Source organism: Lathamus discolor, chromosome 18, assembly GCF_037157495.1.
Source record: "Lathamus discolor isolate bLatDis1 chromosome 18, bLatDis1.hap1, whole genome shotgun sequence".
Taxonomy (NCBI): Eukaryota; Metazoa; Chordata; class Aves; order Psittaciformes; family Psittacidae; genus Lathamus; species Lathamus discolor.
This window is the reverse complement of record NC_088901.1, coordinates 5,932,624-5,951,091: the sequence shown is the minus strand read 5'-3', so window position 1 is coordinate 5,951,091 and position 18,468 is coordinate 5,932,624. Positions and strand designations below refer to the sequence as shown.

Below are 18,468 nucleotides of genomic sequence, written 5' to 3'. Positions count from 1 at the left end.
GTCACCAGGTCTAGCCCAGTGCAGGCCAATGGCCCAGACCCCTCCTTGGAGAGGCCTCAGAGCTTGGTGTCTGGGTCCCCCCATCCCTCTCTGTGAACCCCTGCAGCAGCTGGGACCCCCCCAACATGGAGCCGGGCAGTGGGATGCTCGTGTCAGACCCTGGAGCAAGAGCAGTGCGAGGAGCCTCCCTCTGCACTGTAAGAAGTGAGCAGGCAGAAGGCACCGGAGAGACTTGAAACCATACATTTATTATTCCACATGGAAAGTCATTAAAATGATTACACGGAGGCCTGACTCTATAACCACGTACACCGGGTAAGAACATCGACACCGATAGCAGAAAAGCAGAACTGACTGCTTTGCTATGGCTTCGTACCAGCGCTCCTGAAGGAGCCAGCTCTGTTCTCACTGAAGGCAGCACAGCAGAGACTCCTCCAGAGAGAGCCGATTCCAGCAACTTTAATAGGAGCAGACCCTCTTCTTTCTCTCCCTCCTTCCTTGCCTCCCCCATCCCCAGTCACAAGTGCTACAGATTAAAAAGATGGGCTACATATTAAATATAGGGCATTACCTTCAAGTAGGGCTGGTATATTACACAAATAACCACATTATTTGGTATCACTAGCAATTTTAATGTCCATCATAAGACACCATTAAAAAACCCAACAAATTTAGCCTTCTTTATCTACAAAGACCTTTCTTCTCATCTCCTTAGCTGTCTGTTGTTATTCTACCCTGCACATACAAGTATTAGAAGCATTATTAAGAATTGGATCCTTCAACACATTTAAGAATTATATTATTATAACAAATAAGACCAAAAATTAGATTTTATAGTTAAATATTCTGTGAGCCAGACAAAGGGGTTTTACTGTACAAGCGATTGTGCATTTTTAAAAAAAGCAAATTATAGTGCAAAGCAAAAACCTTTGGCCTGTCTTGTGGCCACTTGCATACAATAGAGGTGCACACATTGGCACCTTCACATGACAATATGTCATAACAACAACACCATTGCCATTCTTTTTATTATTTTATTCTTTTAACTCACTACGAACAGTCTTAAATTAACCTAGTACTACGAATGCCTTGGTTTCTTTGTGCTTTCAATCAGTGGTGCGATCGGATGCTAAACGTAAATGCATCAGAACACAGGCTGCCATGGTCCAGTTTCCACTGCTGGCAAGCGAAGGTTGCAGTTTGGCTGGGGTAGGGCTTTTTAGTTTTCTTCTTATTCAAAAGAGTTGTTCTTCTTGTTGCTTATTTAACTCATGAGTGGTCATTGCATCTTTCCAACTAAGCCAGGATGTCTTGCTCCAGTCATGACGGGGTAGTGCAATTACAACGTTCTGTACCTCAACCGAGTGCTGACAAGCTGCCAACTGAGATTTGGTGATGGGCTGTAATGGTGTCACTGAGACAGTGGGGCCGGGAAGGCAGCTCTGAGCTTCAACTTTCTTATGCTCAAACACCCCCCCACCCCTCTCCCCAGATCTTGGTTACTGGTGGCACTGGGGACATCTGTGTCCCCTTCTGGTGCTGGAGGGCAGAGGGTTCCACAGATACGTGCTCCTCGGGAACCTTAGCCACCTCTCCAGCTGCCTGCCACCTCCTGCCACCCTCCTGCTTGGGTTCCCATCTCTTTGGTATCACAGAAGGATGTGAGGTGCCTGGAGACCCGATTCCTCCTAATGCCACATGATGCAACCAGCCACCAACAGGCTGGTGGTACCCTTAGCACCCTTTCTTCAGCTTATTCATCCACAGCAAGACACCCGTGCTCAGGGTCACTCAGGGGACTGGAGGGTGAGGGCCTGGAAAAGGCTGGATAGATAATATTGCTTCACAATATTCCCACCACCAAGGGACTGAGTAGAAACTGCTCCTTTCCCCAAATCTCAGTTAGAGCTTTCAGTATGAACTGACAAGTGTAAGCTGTTTCTTAACAAAAACAAAAAGTCATCATGTGTCCATCCGCTCTGGCTGAAAACATGGGCAAGAATCATCACAGAAATATGATGCTTTGCCACCAGCTGCATGTGCTGCCCCTTGGAGAGAATGAAAGGAAGACCCAGAGACCAGTGGCAGGGTCATGCCAAAAGCTCCGAAGTCCTTTCTGCAGCTAACGCGCATGGAAGTGCATCTCATACATCTTGGATTGTCCTGAACGCCGCCTTCACCGCGGCCACCATCACTGAGATCTGCTAAGGGGAGCAAAGAGCTGAATGGTGAGGTCAGGACGGGAGAGCAAACAAAAACTGAAACGCGTCTCGTGAAAAGTACATCTCATGTAAACATCGAGGCGAGGGCTCAGCCAGGCCCGGCTCAGCCACGTTACTGGTTAAAAGTGACGACAATGACTAGAAGAGAACAATACAACCTCTGTCGTCAACAGCAAGTCACAACAATCACATCACAGCTCTCCTTCACGCGGCCGACCCGCAGCAGTGCTGCAAACCCGACCCTCTCGCGGCGCCTGCAGCTCTTTGGTGGTTGGGGCCTTGCGCTGGCAGGAGGGAAGGGGAGGACACAACAGGGGTTATCCTTTTGGGTTTTTCCTTTTGCTTTTCTGTTCAGTCTCCCTGCGTTGGCAAAGGGATGGCTTTGGATGATTCCCTGCTCTCTTCTCTGAAACACTCTGCAGAAGAAGGATGAGCTTTTCCTAACTTTTGAATGCTTTGTGTGGGGAAGAGGTGCGAGTGAGATGACTGAGGAGTGTTCTGCAAGAAACAAACATCTGATTCCACATGTCCTTTTCTTTTCCCCTATGTACAATCCACATACTTAAAATATATGAAAAGAACCACATCAAGCAACGAATTCAAGCCTCAAGTGGATGTTAATCTTGAAATGTAATGTCGGTCTTGGTCCATCTTCGCTTGATGTTTGCCTATGCTTGCATGCAGAGATCCTGGTTTGCTTTTGGTTTGGGACACTTTGGTTTACCTTCTCCCTAGACATCATTTTGCTCTATTCACTACCAAAGGGAGTAATGTAACGGTGGCTGATTAAGTTAAAGGCATCGGTGCCCAGCTGAGTTCCTCCTAGTAAGGTCTCCAGACCGACTCATCCATCCTTCCAGTAGTTGTCATGGTCGTCGGCGAGTTACTGTGGCTCCCATCTGCATCCACCCCATCATTCTGATTGCCCAGGTTGGGATTCATTAAGTTGTTCCCTGCTGAGGCACTTGTACAAGAGGAGAGCATCCGGGTGGGCGACCGCTCGCCACTGCCTGCCACCATGGAGAACTGGTAGGAGCCCGAAGACGTGCCGTAGTACAAATGGTAGGGAGAGGGGTTGGCCTGGAAGGGTCCACTTTGGTTCTGCGTGGAGCCGGGGTAGGGGGGTGGCAGGTAAGTGTGGTGGAAGCGCGTTGTGGTGGGCATGCTGGTCATGCTGATGCCCCCGATGCCAGTGGCAGAGGGAGTCGCGGTGTAGGGGAAGGCGGCAGACATGGCGCCGGGGTAATGCATCCGCGGGTCGGAGAACCTGGTCTCGGTGAGAGCCGGCAGCGTCGGGAAGGAGCGGTCGAACTGCCGAGGGTCAGAGAAGGGGCTCAGCTCTGACGTGCCTGTTGGGGGGCAGGAAGAAAGCAAGCGGTTAGAGCTCTGTCCTGGAGGCTGGTATCGTTTGTCCTATAGCCTGCACCATCCCCTGCCCAAGGCATTAAAGTCAGAGGGAAAAGCATCTCCTGGGTCTGCCAGGGAACTTAAATACAAACCCCTTAAAGCCATTTGTTTAAGTTGCTCCCATTTCCTGTCCTAAAATTTGTTGTTTCCTATCCAAGAAGGGACACGACCGAGCTGACTTCGATTCATCTCTGGCAGATTAAAAAAACACACCCCATAAACACAGAAAAAAACTGTTTAGCCATTACATCAGCTGTGTAGTAAATAAATGGATGCAGGCCCCAGACGGCCGGTCCCTGGGATGGTCGGTGGTGTGTATACACACACCCGGAGACCGGGAGGAAAAGCTGGAGTCCAGACCAGCCTGCTAAGCCTTCTGTGGGTGGCCTGTTCGTGCTGATACCATCAGGGGATGAAGCTGATAAACACACAGCTAAAAACTCCCAAGTCAGGAGCCACAGTATCCCCTGCTTGATTTCTCTGTGAATTTTTCTCCTTCCAAGAGAACGAAGGGAATGAGAAATTCAGGCTTTATCCTGCTGGGGAAGGGAGACTTGGGTCAGAGTGGTGGGGATGGTACCCGGCTCCCTCGGAGCCCCCCATGCCTTTTCTTGGGGGGTTTAAACCCAAGGGGGTCACAGCCATCTTGTAACTGGAGAGGGACCTCTACTCAGTGCTGCCAGGTCCTGTCCTCTTGCAGGAAGCCCATGTTGGAGATGGGAATCCCCACCAGCAGGTCCTCCGGGGACCTCAAAGCTTTCCTGTGGCACTCCCAGCTGACCGGAGGCTGCTGCCATCTCCTCACAGAGCCCAGCACACCTCCGGCCTTGGTGCATCTGACACAAAGAGAAATGAGTTTTGCTCTACAAGGAGAGCAAAACTTCTGTCCCCAAGACATCAGCAGAGCACGCCAAGTTCTGGCACGGCTTATGCAGAACAGCACGGCTGGAAACGCTGCGACTGTGCCCTCCTCAGCCTTCCAGCACCCTCGCGAGAGGAAAAACCCTAGCAAGAGCAGCCCTAGCCCAAAGCGCTTGGCTCGTGCACCGAGCCCAAAGCCTTGGCCACCTCGAGGAGGCTCTTCAATCGTTCTTTGCTCCCAAGACCCCTTTTTCTCCCTGGCTAAGAGCAGCGGCATCGCGCCTTTGTGCTTCGGCAGTGCAATGTCATCCTGCCTCAGCGGCCTTTTTTTGTCACATCAGCTGGATTTTAAATCGACTCGGAGCAAGCCAACATGTGAGATGAGCACGGCAAGCATGCTTGTTGGTTTTCGATATGCATAATCCCTTCCAGCTAACTCGTGGCGAGGGCATGCTGTGGAGGTGCAGATAGGGAGGGGATTGGAGCTGAACCCTCTTTCTCATCCCAGGTGAGTCCTTCAGCCACCGCGCTGGAAGGAGAAGGGGATGGGAGGTTCCTCCCTCGCCTCCGGCCATTCTGCGGGATCTTCCCACGCAGGCTCCAGGAGGAGAAAGGTGGGGGAGCGCCTGGTCTGTGAACGTGGCTGCGGCTTTGGTGCGAGATAAGAGAGGAGCAGCTCAAAGCCGCTCTGCTCACACCCAGCCTGGCCGCCGTGCGGGGCGCTCGGCGTGCTCGGGCTGGCTGGAAAAGCGCAGCGCAGCGAGAAGTGCCCACAAGTGACCGGCCCCGCCTCGTCTCGCACCTCGGCCCGCCAGCAGCACGCTCTGCCCCGGCCCAGAGCCGCGGCACTGCGGAGGCAGCACCAGAGCTCGGGGCGGGGAGCCGAGGGGTGAGGGCCGGCTCTGCAAGAAGCAGCTCGGGCAGAGCCCGTCGCTTCAGCCGGAGCCCGCGGCACCGGTGGCTGCGCAGTTTTGCCATACACGGGGACAAAGCAGTCTCAAAATCCCCCCTCGAAACCCCAGGCTGCTGCTCGCTGCCTTCCCAAGAGCAGACGACGCTCCCCAGCGATCGCACCGCGCTCCTGCGGTACCTTTCGCATGCCTGTAAATATTCCCTGAAATGCAAATCGAACTAAACCCCAAGTGCTCAGGGCGCATTTCCCTTTCCCTCTATAACGCACTCAAAGGGGTTTGGGTTTTTTTTTTTAGAGTCTAAGTTATATTGGCCTGGACTTGCAACACTTGGCAGCGTGTCCTTGATACTGATTCAGACACAAGCGCATCCGCTGTGCTGCTGTGGGGCCGTGGATGCGCTGGCCGCTATCTTCATTCCCACTGGGCCTCAGGGTCAAGGTTGGCCCAGAACAACGCTCCCGCTTCACCAGACCGGTCTGAGGCTGAGAACCCCAGGACAGCCCCAAACCGACCCCTCTGCTGCATCTGCCGCTGTGCTGGGTGTGTGTGTGTGTGTGTGTGTGTGTGTGTGTGCAGCCTTCCCGGGCTGTGGCAGCCCTGCGCCGCGCCGAGTGACGCCCGGGCAGCCCCGGCGGGCAGAGCCGGTCCGTGCCCGCTCCCGGCCGCCACACGGCTCAGGCTGCCCGGCGGAGCGCGGCCCTGGCCCCGGGGCTGCCCCGCCACGCCGAGGGGAAGCCCCAGCAGCGCCCGCCCGCCGCCAGCAGGGGGCGCCGCGCTAGCTGGGCAGGAGGCGGCCGCTAGGGGGAGCCGCGGCTCGGTGCGGGAGCGGCAGGAAGGTGCGGGGCTGAGCCTTCATCCCGGCTCCTTCATCCCGGCTCCTTCATCCCGGCTCCTTCATCCCAGCTCCTTCATCCCGGCTCCTTCATCCCAGCTCCTTCATCCTGGCTGCTTCATCCCAGCTCCTTCATCCCAGCTCCTTCATCCCAGCTCCTTCATCCCAGCTCCTTCATCCTGGGCTGCTCCTTCATCCCAGCTCCTTCACCTCTGGCTACTCCTCCACCTCGTGAATCCACACAGGTCAAAGCCACGCAGCCCCGTGCCTGCCTCATCATCCCTCCTGCCTCGCAGTTCAGGAGATCTCTACTGAAACAGCCCCAGCAAGGTCCAAATAAACCACTGCTGTTAATGCCCTCTGTAACACCCAACTCAGCAGCAAAGCAACCCCCCATCACGCTCAGCCGGACGTCAAAGAACGTCAAACGATGAGCAAGAGATGCACCAAGCAAATGACAGGGAAATGGGCGTGGGTGAAGCTGAACCACGGGCCCCATGTGCCCTTCAAGCCCCCACCAACTGCATGCTGTAAAACACCCATCACCCGTCTCTTCATCACCTCATCACCCCATCACCTCATCGCTCCATCACACCACTGTCTCTCACCCATCGCCCCATCGCAGGCAGCATCCAGCACATCTCTCACCCATGTGCGTGCTGCTGCTGTGGAGGATTTACTACGCTTGCCTCCCTTACTCGCCGTCCAGCCCCCATTTGCTTTTTTGGGCCCTGGCAATCTGAGCTTGAGTATTTCAGTTGTCCAGTTGCCAATCAAAATATTTGAAGGAAATGTTTATTTTCTTCTCGAAATCACACCAGCTGCTGCACTAACTGAATAAGCCCATTTAGCTGTAAGAATTTAACCATTGTAAGAGTGAATTGAGTCCCCCAACTACTCCAAAATCTGACCCAATCTATCAGCGGAAATGTCAATGTTTTGGATGGGAGTTTGGGGAAGTGTGGAATGTGTATTAAATAAAAGCCATGTAAAGGTCAAAGCCCTGATTAGTAATGCCACTGTCTGCTGGTTAGGGCTGTGCTGCTGGGGGACCACTGAGGCCAGGACACACCCCGGCGTTTAATTGTGCAGCTGCAATTTGCACCTTTTGAGGACCCCCAAGCCGCTCCCCCCGCTCATGGAGCTGGACAGAAACAAGCTTTCAAAGCTGCTCAGCTCCTTCCAGATAAAACAACTGCACCCAAGTGATGCGGCAGCTTGCTTTGCACCGTGGAGACAATACCGGGCTTTTCTTGGGTGGGTGGGAAGGAGGTGGGTGCACAGAGCTGCCTCTGCAGCAGTGGGAGATGAACCTCAGGGCTGCCCCTCTGTTTCAGCCCTCATCTCATGACATCGCTCTGGTCCCCATTTTAGAGATGTGGGGAACTCGCAGTGGGCTATTGAGGTCAGCAATAAGCCTAAGCATGTGTATGTAATATTCATAGTGTGTGGTACACACAGACAGGATAAAGGACATTTAGAGGGAGCTTGATAGTGTGGCACTCTCCAAGCGTATAGAATATATAAATATCTACAGCCTGGCCATATATCACCATTTTATTTATATGCATATACGTGCCTTGCAAAATTGTCATGAAAAATCTAGCCCGGGGGGGGGGAAAAAAACCCTCTTTTCCTGCCTAATGCCATGATGATTGACAACAGTGTAAACACTAATGATACTTTACGCTTATGTATATAGTATGCATGCACGTGCAAGACGGAGCGCGGACAGAAACTCTGTCTCTGTGTATACCTTTGGCTGTTTTCTCTGTACTAGTTTCTGTGATGCTTGGACCTCCAACTTGTCTCTCAGCATTTTCCTGACCTCTCTTCCTCCCTGCTTCCTTCCCCTGATCACAACAGCTCCATCTGGGAGCACGAGAGGCAGGTGGCCAAGGATGGAGAGAATCTGCTCTGTACGGGAAGGTGCACGAGATGCATTTGGTCTCTGAAGCCCCAGCTCATCTCTAGAGCCGCACCGCTCTCCCCTGCACCCACGCACGCAGGCAGGCTCTCACGCCTCCGTCACATGTGTTAACAAGTTCATTCCTTTCCAAGTAAGGGCCAAGTAAAAAAGAGAGCGGCCCCTTCCTCCCACACCATGAAAAACAGAGCGAAAATGTATTTTGGGGGATGGAGGGGCGGTGTTGAAAAAAAAAAAGAACCCAAGGGTGTGAACAGCATCCGTTGTTACACACCCATGGAGCGATTGTTCTGTATCTGATATAACCAGCTCACGAACTGGGTGCAGGTACTTCCTCTGCAGAGTTTGAGAGAGAAAAAAGCAAAACCCCAAACCAAAACACAACAACACTCGGGTCGCTTATCGCAGCATCGCCAGGCCCCTCCTCCGGGCTGCCGAGCACGTTCGCGGCTGGGTTCTCGAGCTGTCTCCAGACACCGTGTGCTGCCACGCACACACACACGTACCCCGGCGAGCAGCGCGAGTCCCCGCTCTGAGTCCTGTCCCAGCACTTCCCATCGGCCCTAAATATCCTGGGCAGCAGCCTCCTGCTCTGCACAGGCAGTGAGATGGAGATTCCCAGGTATTCCCAGCTCAGCGAGCCACGCGCTGCATCTCAGCCTCCTCTGCAAACTCCTCCATTGGGATGCTCATTCTGGACCCATCCTGCCCTCTCAGGAGGACCCTGCCTCGAACGTCCAGTCTGGATATTTTCAGGGCCAGTTCAGCCCCATCTCCTGTGCCAGCACTGTCCTTCATAGCTTACATTAGCTCCTCTCCCTGCTGTTTACCCCCTGGATGTATTTACACAGAGCAATCAGCTCGCTCCCAGCCTGCCTTTGCTAGACTAAACAAGCCAGGCTCTCCCCGCTTCCTCTCCCGCAGTAGCTCCTCTCTTCCCCTCGGCATCCCCCTGCCCGGCATGGGCCGCATCAGCCAATCCCTGCCAATCCATCCCGCACAGCTCATGAATAAGCTAACGGTGCTAACTGGAGCGGGTGGGTGGGCTGAACGGGAAACGTGCCCTTGATGGCAGGCACTGCCTCTGGCCTGCCTGCGCTTCGCTCTTTACCTGCATTCAAAGGGTATTAACGAAATTAACAAGCCCTGACTACATAAAAGGAAGTTACTGAATTTACAACCCAGCCTGCAGCTAGACCACCTTGCCTGCTGAGCAGGTTTGGACCAGGCCAAGTCTGCCATGGGAAACCCACTGCAGAGCAGTGGCTGATTGCAGAGGCTGATGGGGCAATAGAAGATGGGGTTCAAATGCAGGCAGTGTCCCCCTGCAGCGGACCCGGGCTAGCAGTGAGGATCCCAGCACACCCAATACCCCATGTCAAAGGCAGGACAGGATCCCTGAAGCCTGGGGCTGGGCCTCTTGTGCTATTCCACTCTCCTGCTCTTTCACAGGAGCTGCAGCCCTCGGGCACCTGAGCTGTGGCTGGGACACGGAGGTGGCTGCACACCAGCAGCAGCAAGGCAGCAGCCGCGGGCACTTGGGCTCTCCCAGGGGGATGCTCCCATCCAGCCCTGGCCTGTGGTTCCTCTTTGACGGCTACACGCCACATTCGTTTAAGGGACATTCATTGCGCAGCGGGCAAAAGTAATTGAGAGGAGCAGAGAAGCAGTTTAAAGATAGGCACAGAAGCCTGAAAGCAGGCAGGAAACCCATCTTAAGCGCGCTCCTTCCTCTGAGGCTGAAGCTGAATCCCACAGTATGTTTTCTTCCCACTAATGCTTGCCTAGCTTCCTTTGGAAACAATTTAGTCTCTGCCCATGGTAGAATGTTTTTATCCATTAAGAAACGGATATTTTAAAGAAACCATAAGTCGATCTGGACAGGGATTAGGAAGCAGCAATTCAGGGTATTTGCTGGGCCCATAATTCAGGACTTAACCTCAGAGGAGCCACGTTGCATTTCGGAAACAATAGGGCACTCGTTGCCTATGCCAAGAGGCTTCTTAAAAGTAATGTAATACTTTAAAAATGTGCATTTAAAAAGAAAAAGAGAGAGAGCTCTTACTTTAAATGCACATGGTGAGGCATTCTGCCGATGGCTGGCCTGGGGTAAAAACATTGCACTGGTTTGAAGTAGCAGATTGGAAATCAAGCTGGTTATGGTGGACCAGGTTCCAGTTCAGCAGATCTGAAAGCTCTTCACCAGTAAAGACAACGACTCCCAAACCACTCAGCAAATACAGGGCTGGGGGAGGCAGGATGGAGCTGGCAAAAGGATCCAGCGTTTGCTGTTCTCCCTGCGAAGCCAAGGGAATTTGGTTCTGCTAGAGCAGTATGAAGAGTATGAAAGGGGATGCTAAGTGCATTAATCAAAGCAGCTCGCTCTGTTACTGAGCAGATCAAGTTTGAGATCACTTTGTACTTGCCCTCGTGTACACAAGGCCCCTACACATTGCTGGACAATGCACACAACTGCTTTTGAGCGGTTGAAGATGTTTCCACCACAAAGCTGGAGCACAGGAGCCGCTGCCAGGGCAGTCCCCTCTGTCGCAATGGGAATAAAGCAGACCAGCATGACCCACTGCTGGGACAAGGGCAAAGCATCGTGGTGAGAGCCGGGGGCTGCAGGGCCTGTCCCCCTTGGGGAACCCGTCTGTCACCACCCCACTGCCCCAGAGCAGCAGCAGAGGCACAAAGCAAGTTCCTTGAACATCTTGCTTCACTTCTGAGAGCTACTTGGTTTGTTTTTAAGCTAGGAGACAAAACTCGGAATGAAGCAAGCACGCAAGGCTCTGGCTTCGCATGCCCCGTAATAAGGCACCGTTTCAAGACATCCTAATGACAGCTTGGTGTCTCGCTGCAGAGACGGGAGAGCCGGGATTTCAAAACCTCACATTTTCCAGACCTCACTGGAGAAGTATGAGGCCAAATCCTCAACGGAGGCGAATGGCTCCGCTCTGCTGAGGCCAGGGAAGCCGCGCTGCTGAAGGAGATGAGGGTCTACCTGTCCTGCTGCCTGGCTACTGTGCCAGTCTCTCCTCACGGCTACACTGGGGTGAACTCACAAGCACCCTGGTTTCCCCCAAAGCAGGAATGAATCCTGGTGTGAGGAGCGTTGCTCGTGGGACAGGCAGAGGAAGGGATCGATTCCCTGCCTGTCTGCATGGGGTAGGGAAAGACTGAAGCCACTGGAATACATTGACACTGGGCAGCAGAACCTGGGGCAAGAGCAGGATGTGACCTGCTGGGCTCGGTGCTGAGCACACTCTCCTCCTGTGTTTCCTGGCATGCCCTTCAGAAACGATCGGTTTGCTCTTACCGGGAGGTTTCTGGTTTGAGACCATTTAACCTCAAGAGGATCGTTTTACGCGGGGGCTATTTATAACCTCCGGGGCTGCTTTACTGAAAGTCTTCTGCAAATGGCTGAGGGCCAGATCCTTCTCCCATCTACACCAACGTCCTTGCTGTGATCTCCACAGTGGCCACAGCTTGAGGAGCAAAGGTTGGACTGCGCCAGGGCAATCGCATCTCCGGAGGACCTCAAAGACCAACACTGTCTCCTGCATCCCCATCAGCTTCGAAGCCCAACCTCCATGTGCTGTGTTCAGGGATTTGAGGTGCCTGAATCCCCCTCAGTGGCTGAGGCTGTTCCTGAGCATCTTGGCTTTGCCAGGAGCGGATTTGGAAGCGTTTGTGTAAAGTGCCCGGTCAGCAGAACCGGGAGGCCACGGGCAGGCGGTAGTGGAGGGAAAACTGCATCTCCACTGGCCCCCGGCACAGGGAACACTAAGGCTGGGAAGCACCATGTAAAGGATAGCAGTGCTGGATGAACCTCAGCCTGCCCCGTTGGCTCCTCCTAACCCGTATCTCGTTATGCTTTTTGCTAATCGGCTTCTCGTGCGTGTTACCTAAGAACGTGCCAAGTCGTGAGAATTACAGGCCTGTTAACTCCGGTGTTATTCTTGGCACGGGCCAGGCTCCACTTACTTGGGTAAAAATTATGATCCTGGTGAATAAGCCGTGTGTGTGCAAGAGAGAGTTTGGGGTTTTTTTGTATTATTGTTATTATATTGGTTGTAGTCAGCGTTGTGTCAAAAGGACAGGGCTGAGATTGAAATGACCGAGCTGATCCTGCTCCCAGTGACGCTGGGAAGAACCCACAGTAATTTTAAGACAGTTCCTCCAACTCAGGAGCAAGGGAGCCAAGAGCAGAGCGTGCACGAACTGCCTTCTGCAGCATTCCTGGTACTCTGGATTCCCTCCGCAGGAATGACTTTAGATGGCTAATTCTGTGTGTCTCCACTCCTGCTGTCACTTGACATTTGGGAGTTTGGCAGGGATGGCAGCTTGTGGCCAGTTTCAGTTTTTGCCTTGCTGCATTTGTGTCATCACCTGATTCTTTGCTCCAAACGATGCTCTTTGGGTTGCTGGCACTACAGGGGACTGGGCTAATTTAAAATACACATATTTTTCTTTTCCCTGCCCCCAAGAACTCAATCACAGCCAACGAGACGAGCCTATGAAGCTCTTTCTCTCCCTCCCTCTTGCCTTTTAAAACAAGAGTCAAATGATAATCCTACACACAGTGCCCAGGTTCTTCTCACAAACCGTGCTAATACCAGTGAAAATTCCAAGCCTGGAGATTTGCATTTCAATGAGAAATAAATTAAATTTCACTGTAATTTGGAGCTGGGAGGAGCGGGGCAGCTCTACCGTTCAGGTAACATTTTCCAACATGTTTTTGCACCTGAGACACCCTCTTTGCCTCGATACTGAGGGTTTCAATCATCTGCAGCACTCCTGAAAACACAACACGAGGGCTTTTGGAAGTTTTCAAGTGAAACCTTCCAAGGGCTACTTCTCACCCAAACTCAAAGTGCAAGCAGCGTGAACGCTTCCCTAAAAACCCTGTTAGTATTTGTGCTGATGTTCAAAGGAGAACACCACCGAGATGATTAAAATGTATGGAAAAGGAAGACTTCCCACGTGCAGACAGGAGAACAGTCTCTTAATACATCCTTGTAGCATGCGGCTGTGCTGAGCTGAGCGGAAAGCTGGGAGCAGGGAGGCAGACGGGTATTTCCAGTGCAATGCTGTGTGGGGCTGAGATTCGGATGCACGGGAAGGAGCAGACTGACCTCTCTTGGGTAACTGGTGGCAATTCCTACCTCTGGCACCAAGCTTTGATGCAGATGCCTGGGGAACGCCCGAGGGCTCAGCTATGCTGATGGCAAATACGGGAAGAGCAAAGGCTGTGTGTGTGTGTGCGCACGCGTGCACCCATGCAGGTGTGCATACGTGTGGGGAATTATGCTGGAGCAGGGTGATGGACCACCAGACTTGGCATAAACACAATGCAACAAGATAAGAAACCATTTGGATTAGCATGTAAAGTGTAATACACCCTTTCTAGTTGGTGCTTAACCATCTAAGCGGGCGCCTTCATGTCAAAGAAGCTGCTGGATTCAACGTGCATTGCTATGATCTCCCTCGTGTTCCTGCTGAAACTGCTCAGTGTTCCCTAAGACCCTGTATCTAAAGCAAAACACCGGGGTTTACTGTTCAGCAGCCATCTGCTCATTTAATGGGTGCATAAAGGCTTCTACGGTCAAGAAACCCAAGCAAACCCCTTGTTCGGCAGGCAGGGCTCCTTACCCAGGGGAGAGCTGGACTCCAACCCTAAAACACCATCCGGAGGGAAGCGTGCTCGGCTGGGGCGGCTCCGCTCCCTGGCTGGCAGTGTCAGAAGCACAGGGGTTTGGGGTGCGACGCCAGGCTGGGGCACCCAGCCAGTTACCTTGTATTGGAGTTTGAGCCTGGGACCCAAAGTGGCTCGGGGTGCTGAGGGATCCGCGGGGGTTAGGTGTTGTTGGGGTGACTCTCATGGACTGGCGCAGCCGTTCCAGCTCCCCGTAGCGGTCGGTGAAGGGTTTGGCTTGGTCTTCTAGCTTTTGTCTGTGCCCTGGAACATGATAAGAGAGTCTGATATCTGATCAGTTACCCTTTGGCTGGAGCACCCTGGTTACACACTCGGCACAGCCTCCACCTTTGTGGTTTGCTCTAATTCGCATGGGCAGTGCTTGGCAGTCCCGGTGCAGGTTGGCTCTATGGGGCTCTGCACAGCGCACACATGAGGAAAGACCTTGTGGCTTGGACAGACAGAGCCTGCTGAAGAGGGGACATGGACTGACCCAAAGAGGCCCCAGATGGTCCATTGAGCCAGCATCTGATCAAAGAGCAGGATGTGCGTGCCAGGGTGAGGATGCCCTGTGCTGTGCCTGCACCAGCCCTTGCTCACTCTGAGCAAGGAAGGAAACATGTGCAAGGCAGGAGGAACCCCGTCTCCTGGCAGGGTGGTGAGTGGAGAACAGCAAAGGAAACCCTGAGTTTTAAGTATTTTCTACGGCGTTTGCTCAGTGCACAAAGAACAAAGTCTCATCTTGCTCCAGCCCCATCCCCAGCTCTGCCCATGCAGGGTCAGAGCCAGGCAGGGCTGGAGGAGCCGCAGGAGGGATGGAGCAGCTGCCCGGTACCATGCTGTGGCCACCTCACTTTGCTTTCTCTGTTCCTCTTTTCCTACCCATCAAATGGGGAGAGTATTCACCCACCTCCCCAGGCAGGGCAGCAGCTAATGAGCGTTTGTAAAGCACTCCCAGCTCCTTAGGTAGCAGCTGCTGGCACAGGGCAATAATGATTAAATTTATGCTAAGTGTCCCGAGGCGAGAGGCGCATGAAATACACTTGATACATAACTCTTGCATTTTACTATATTAATCATCGCCAAACAGCTTCACTCTCTCTGGGCCAGATTCCAGTCTCAGTTACACCCGCACAAAACTGGAGGGACTCCAGAGAAGCCGGAGCTGCTTTGGTTTTACACTGGTGCCAGGTTCAGACCTTGCATTCTCCTTGCTCTTTACCAGACAAGCAACACCCCCAGCTCCTTGCACCTGCCATGAAAGGACCTTCCCAAGGTGGCGAATGCCTTATCCCAGCGCGATCGAGCACAGGGCTCGGGGCACTGGAGGTGTGCGGGCACGCCGGGGAGATAGGCAAGGAGCTGGGAAGAAATCCTTCTGCAGCTCTTCTGAGAGCTGCTGGGCCTTATCAGATCCAGTCCTACAGCCCAGCCGAGTCAAGCTGAGTTCTCGGTGGCTGTTAAGAAGAAAAGTGATGCATTTGAAAGAGAAAAAGTGCAGCTTCCTCTTGCTGGCACCCCCATTCTCTGCCCCTCGCAGCTGCGGAGCGGGAGCTTGGTGTCAGTTTATAGCAAAGTCACAGAAAGTCCCCACATTTCTCCCTCTTTCAAGCTGCTCTGTGCTATCTTCTGATCTCCTTTGCTTGGCTCGGCCTGCCGGACTGGCTGCGGAGACGCCAGGCGGGAGCAGAGCACCAGCTCCGGAGGGATCTCGCGCTCCCAGCTCAGCTCCACGGGTACCACAACAGCAAATCACACCCAGCTTCTGCTTCTGAGGGGCTTTGCCCCCCCTCTGGGAGCTCCGCATGGAGGTGAACCCCCCCCCCCCAAACCCTGCAATCCCCCTGCTCCCGGGTGTGTGAATCTCCAAGCAGAAACGTATATTGACACCGGGGAGCAAAGCTTGGTGAGGGCCAACTCCCAGCAGAAAGCAAACCCCAGCACTGTTTTGAAAGTGTATTTCCCCTGCTGTGTGAAGTAAACCAAGGAAACCTCAAATCTACATCAGAAATGATCTCTTCTAATCTCTGTGCATCCCTGGACCCCAGGCACATCAGCCTTATCTGAGCGCCTTTGGAGATGGGAACAGCATCTGTCACTCAGCGCTTGTCCCCAGGGGGAAGCATGTGCACTGGGGTGTCTTGTTTTGGTCCAGGTTTGGTTGTTTCAGTATACGTTTGAGCACAGAAGAAGAAAAATCAGTTTATGTTGTACCTTTAGGCAGTTTTCTCAAGCAGAGCGTAGCAGGGAAGCCAAAAAGACTTAAAAGACCAACTTCCACATAAATTTAATGAGAAATAAATTCTCTGCCTCTATCTCAGCTGCAACCCCATCCTGCAGTAGCTGAATGTGACTGAGAAAACCCGAAAAAATAGTGATCCTTGCTGGGAATGTTTTTTAAGATGGTTCTGCCACACAGCTTGTCTGAGGGCTGCATGTGGCTGCATCGGGCTGCATGTGGCTGCATCAGGCTGCACTTGGCTGCCTTGGTCCCCAAGCTGCCGAAGGTGGGCACAGCCCAGTGGGGTTTAAGCCTGACGTAAGCAGCAGTGCTGTGCCTACACCCTCTGGAAAGGGCTGGTTTGTGGGGAGACCCAGCAGTTACCAACAAAACCTCCCCAAAACCATCCTGAGACAAAGAAAGTAGAAAGCTTGATGCAAGTGCAAGTCACAGCAAACACGGGGGCTCATTTAGGAGTGAAAACACAGACGAGAGCTGTGGTAGGATCAGGACCATTTCAGCTCTCCTAGACCCTCTCCAGGTTGTATCTCACCCGTCTCCATGGGTGGGACCTGGCAGCAATAAACTGCATGAAACAAGGCAGCGAATGAGTTAAAAACCGCCACCTTGGGCTGCCAACCCTCTTCGGTACAGGCTGTCTGCCCAGGACTTCCTGCCACTTGTCACTTAGAGCTGGGGACGTCAGACCTTGTCACGCAAGAGAGAATCACTGTTAATGGGTTTCTTTCATCAGAACAACCTGAGCTTTTTAATTTCTGCAGCGGTTGACTTCATTAAAAGCCCTTCCCCATCTGCCCACAGCTGCCATGGAGAGGAAACCAATGTCGTCAAGTGAACAATAGCTCATACCTTAGAGAAGAGGAAGGTGGTTTCTCGCTTAACCCAAGGACTGACTCAAAGCCTTACGAAGCCAGTGGGTGGATTTTTTAATCGACTTCAAACAGCTCCAGACCTTATCCCAAGGAATCTGTCTGAGAAGCCTTAATCACGCCAGCCTGTGAATTCTGGGGCATGAAACCTGCTGCTGGGTTGGAGATGTTGCGCTACCTTTCCAGCAGTGCTGTCACTGGCTTGCGGGCCAACGTTTATGGAAACAAGTCCTTAGTGCTATAAAACGATGGCAGCTACTGACCTTCAGCACTTCTTGTCAGCAGCACAAGGGTTTCACCACTGGATTAGGTTTCCGAGTCAGTTCACTCCGATATTGAACATGACTTGATGTAAACATTGACAGATCACCTACGATCCCGATGTAGCAACAAGATCTGTATCAGCATATCAAACAAACGATCCCATTGAACACTTCCCAGCTGGAAGAGCCGATGTGAATTTGACACTTTAGGCTGGTAATAAGAAGCATACTGGAAGTTTTGGGTGTTTCCTTGGAATGCAGACAGCGAAACAGTGTGTGCCGTGCTGCAGCTCAGGCCCTCAAAGCTATGATTTAAAGACATGCTTTCTGCATTAAAACATTTCAAAGACTAAACACATCCTGCTCTTCCTTCTAGGAGTGTGCAACCTGATGTGGCTTCTGAAGCCGGGACCTGGATGGGGTTTCCAGGCAGTGGGTGGGTGTCCATGGTGTTCACCAAAAGCAGCTTATTTGCCCAGATTACCGAGATGCAGCATATTAAATTGATCAAAGGTAGAAAGGGGTTACAGCTGGGAGAGACAGGGAGCAGCACTGCTCTCCCACCTTGGATTTGGGTGCCACGTTGGTCCCCATCCCCACTGTAGCCCCGTGCTACCAAAGGGCGGGAGAGCAGATGGTGGGAAGTGGCTTGGCCCTGCCCAGGCGTCTCGCTGTGAGCGCTGGCGGCAAGCTGGAGCGAAGGAAACGCCGTGTTTCAGCTCCGGGGGGATCTCCATTAACACACACATTTGCAGATCATTTCCTTAGCTCCACTGAAGAGGAGGCCAGAGCCAGGAGACGGCAGCAGCTCGAGCAGAGCCGCCAGTGGCCACAGAGACCCCGCGCGTCCACCTTTGAAGCAAGGCTCCAAGCGTCTCACCAACGAGCTCTCACCGTCCTGCACCAAAGGCTCTGCTCAAGTATCAACAGCCAAATGCCACAGCCCAGCCAAGGAGCTCGCCGGGAGCAGTCTGAGCAGCCATACTGCACATAATCCAGTGCCTTAGTCTCTACATGTCCATGAGAATGGACCACAAGAAAGCGATCAGCAGCGGATAGAACTCCATTCCGCACGCAAAGCACCTTTCAAATCCCACTTGGAGCCCTCAAAATAGGTACTTCAGAGACACACCAATCCTCTACAGAGGGTTGAATTTTTTCCCAGTCTCAGTCTCGGCTTGACTGTTAAGTCCCAGCACATGCTCCAGAAACGAGCCACATGTGAAACGCCCG

At 52.9% G+C, this 18,468-nt stretch overlaps 1 protein-coding gene across 1 annotated transcript in view; it reads right to left on the bottom strand.

Annotated features, from left to right (window-relative positions):
• Window positions 1–227: 227 nt before the first annotated feature.
• RUNX3 (RUNX family transcription factor 3) overlaps window positions 228–18,468 on the bottom strand; it is a 35,326-nt gene continuing 17,085 nt past the window's right edge. Inside the window, exons 4-5 of the mRNA XM_065697695.1 lie at window positions 13,961–14,125; window positions 228–3,571 (exon numbers count right to left, since the gene is read on the bottom strand). Of these exons, the coding sequence (XP_065553767.1) occupies window positions 3,045–3,571; window positions 13,961–14,125 (692 nt within the window). The 3' untranslated portion in view covers window positions 228–3,044. The remainder of the gene's footprint in view (window positions 3,572–13,960; window positions 14,126–18,468) is intronic.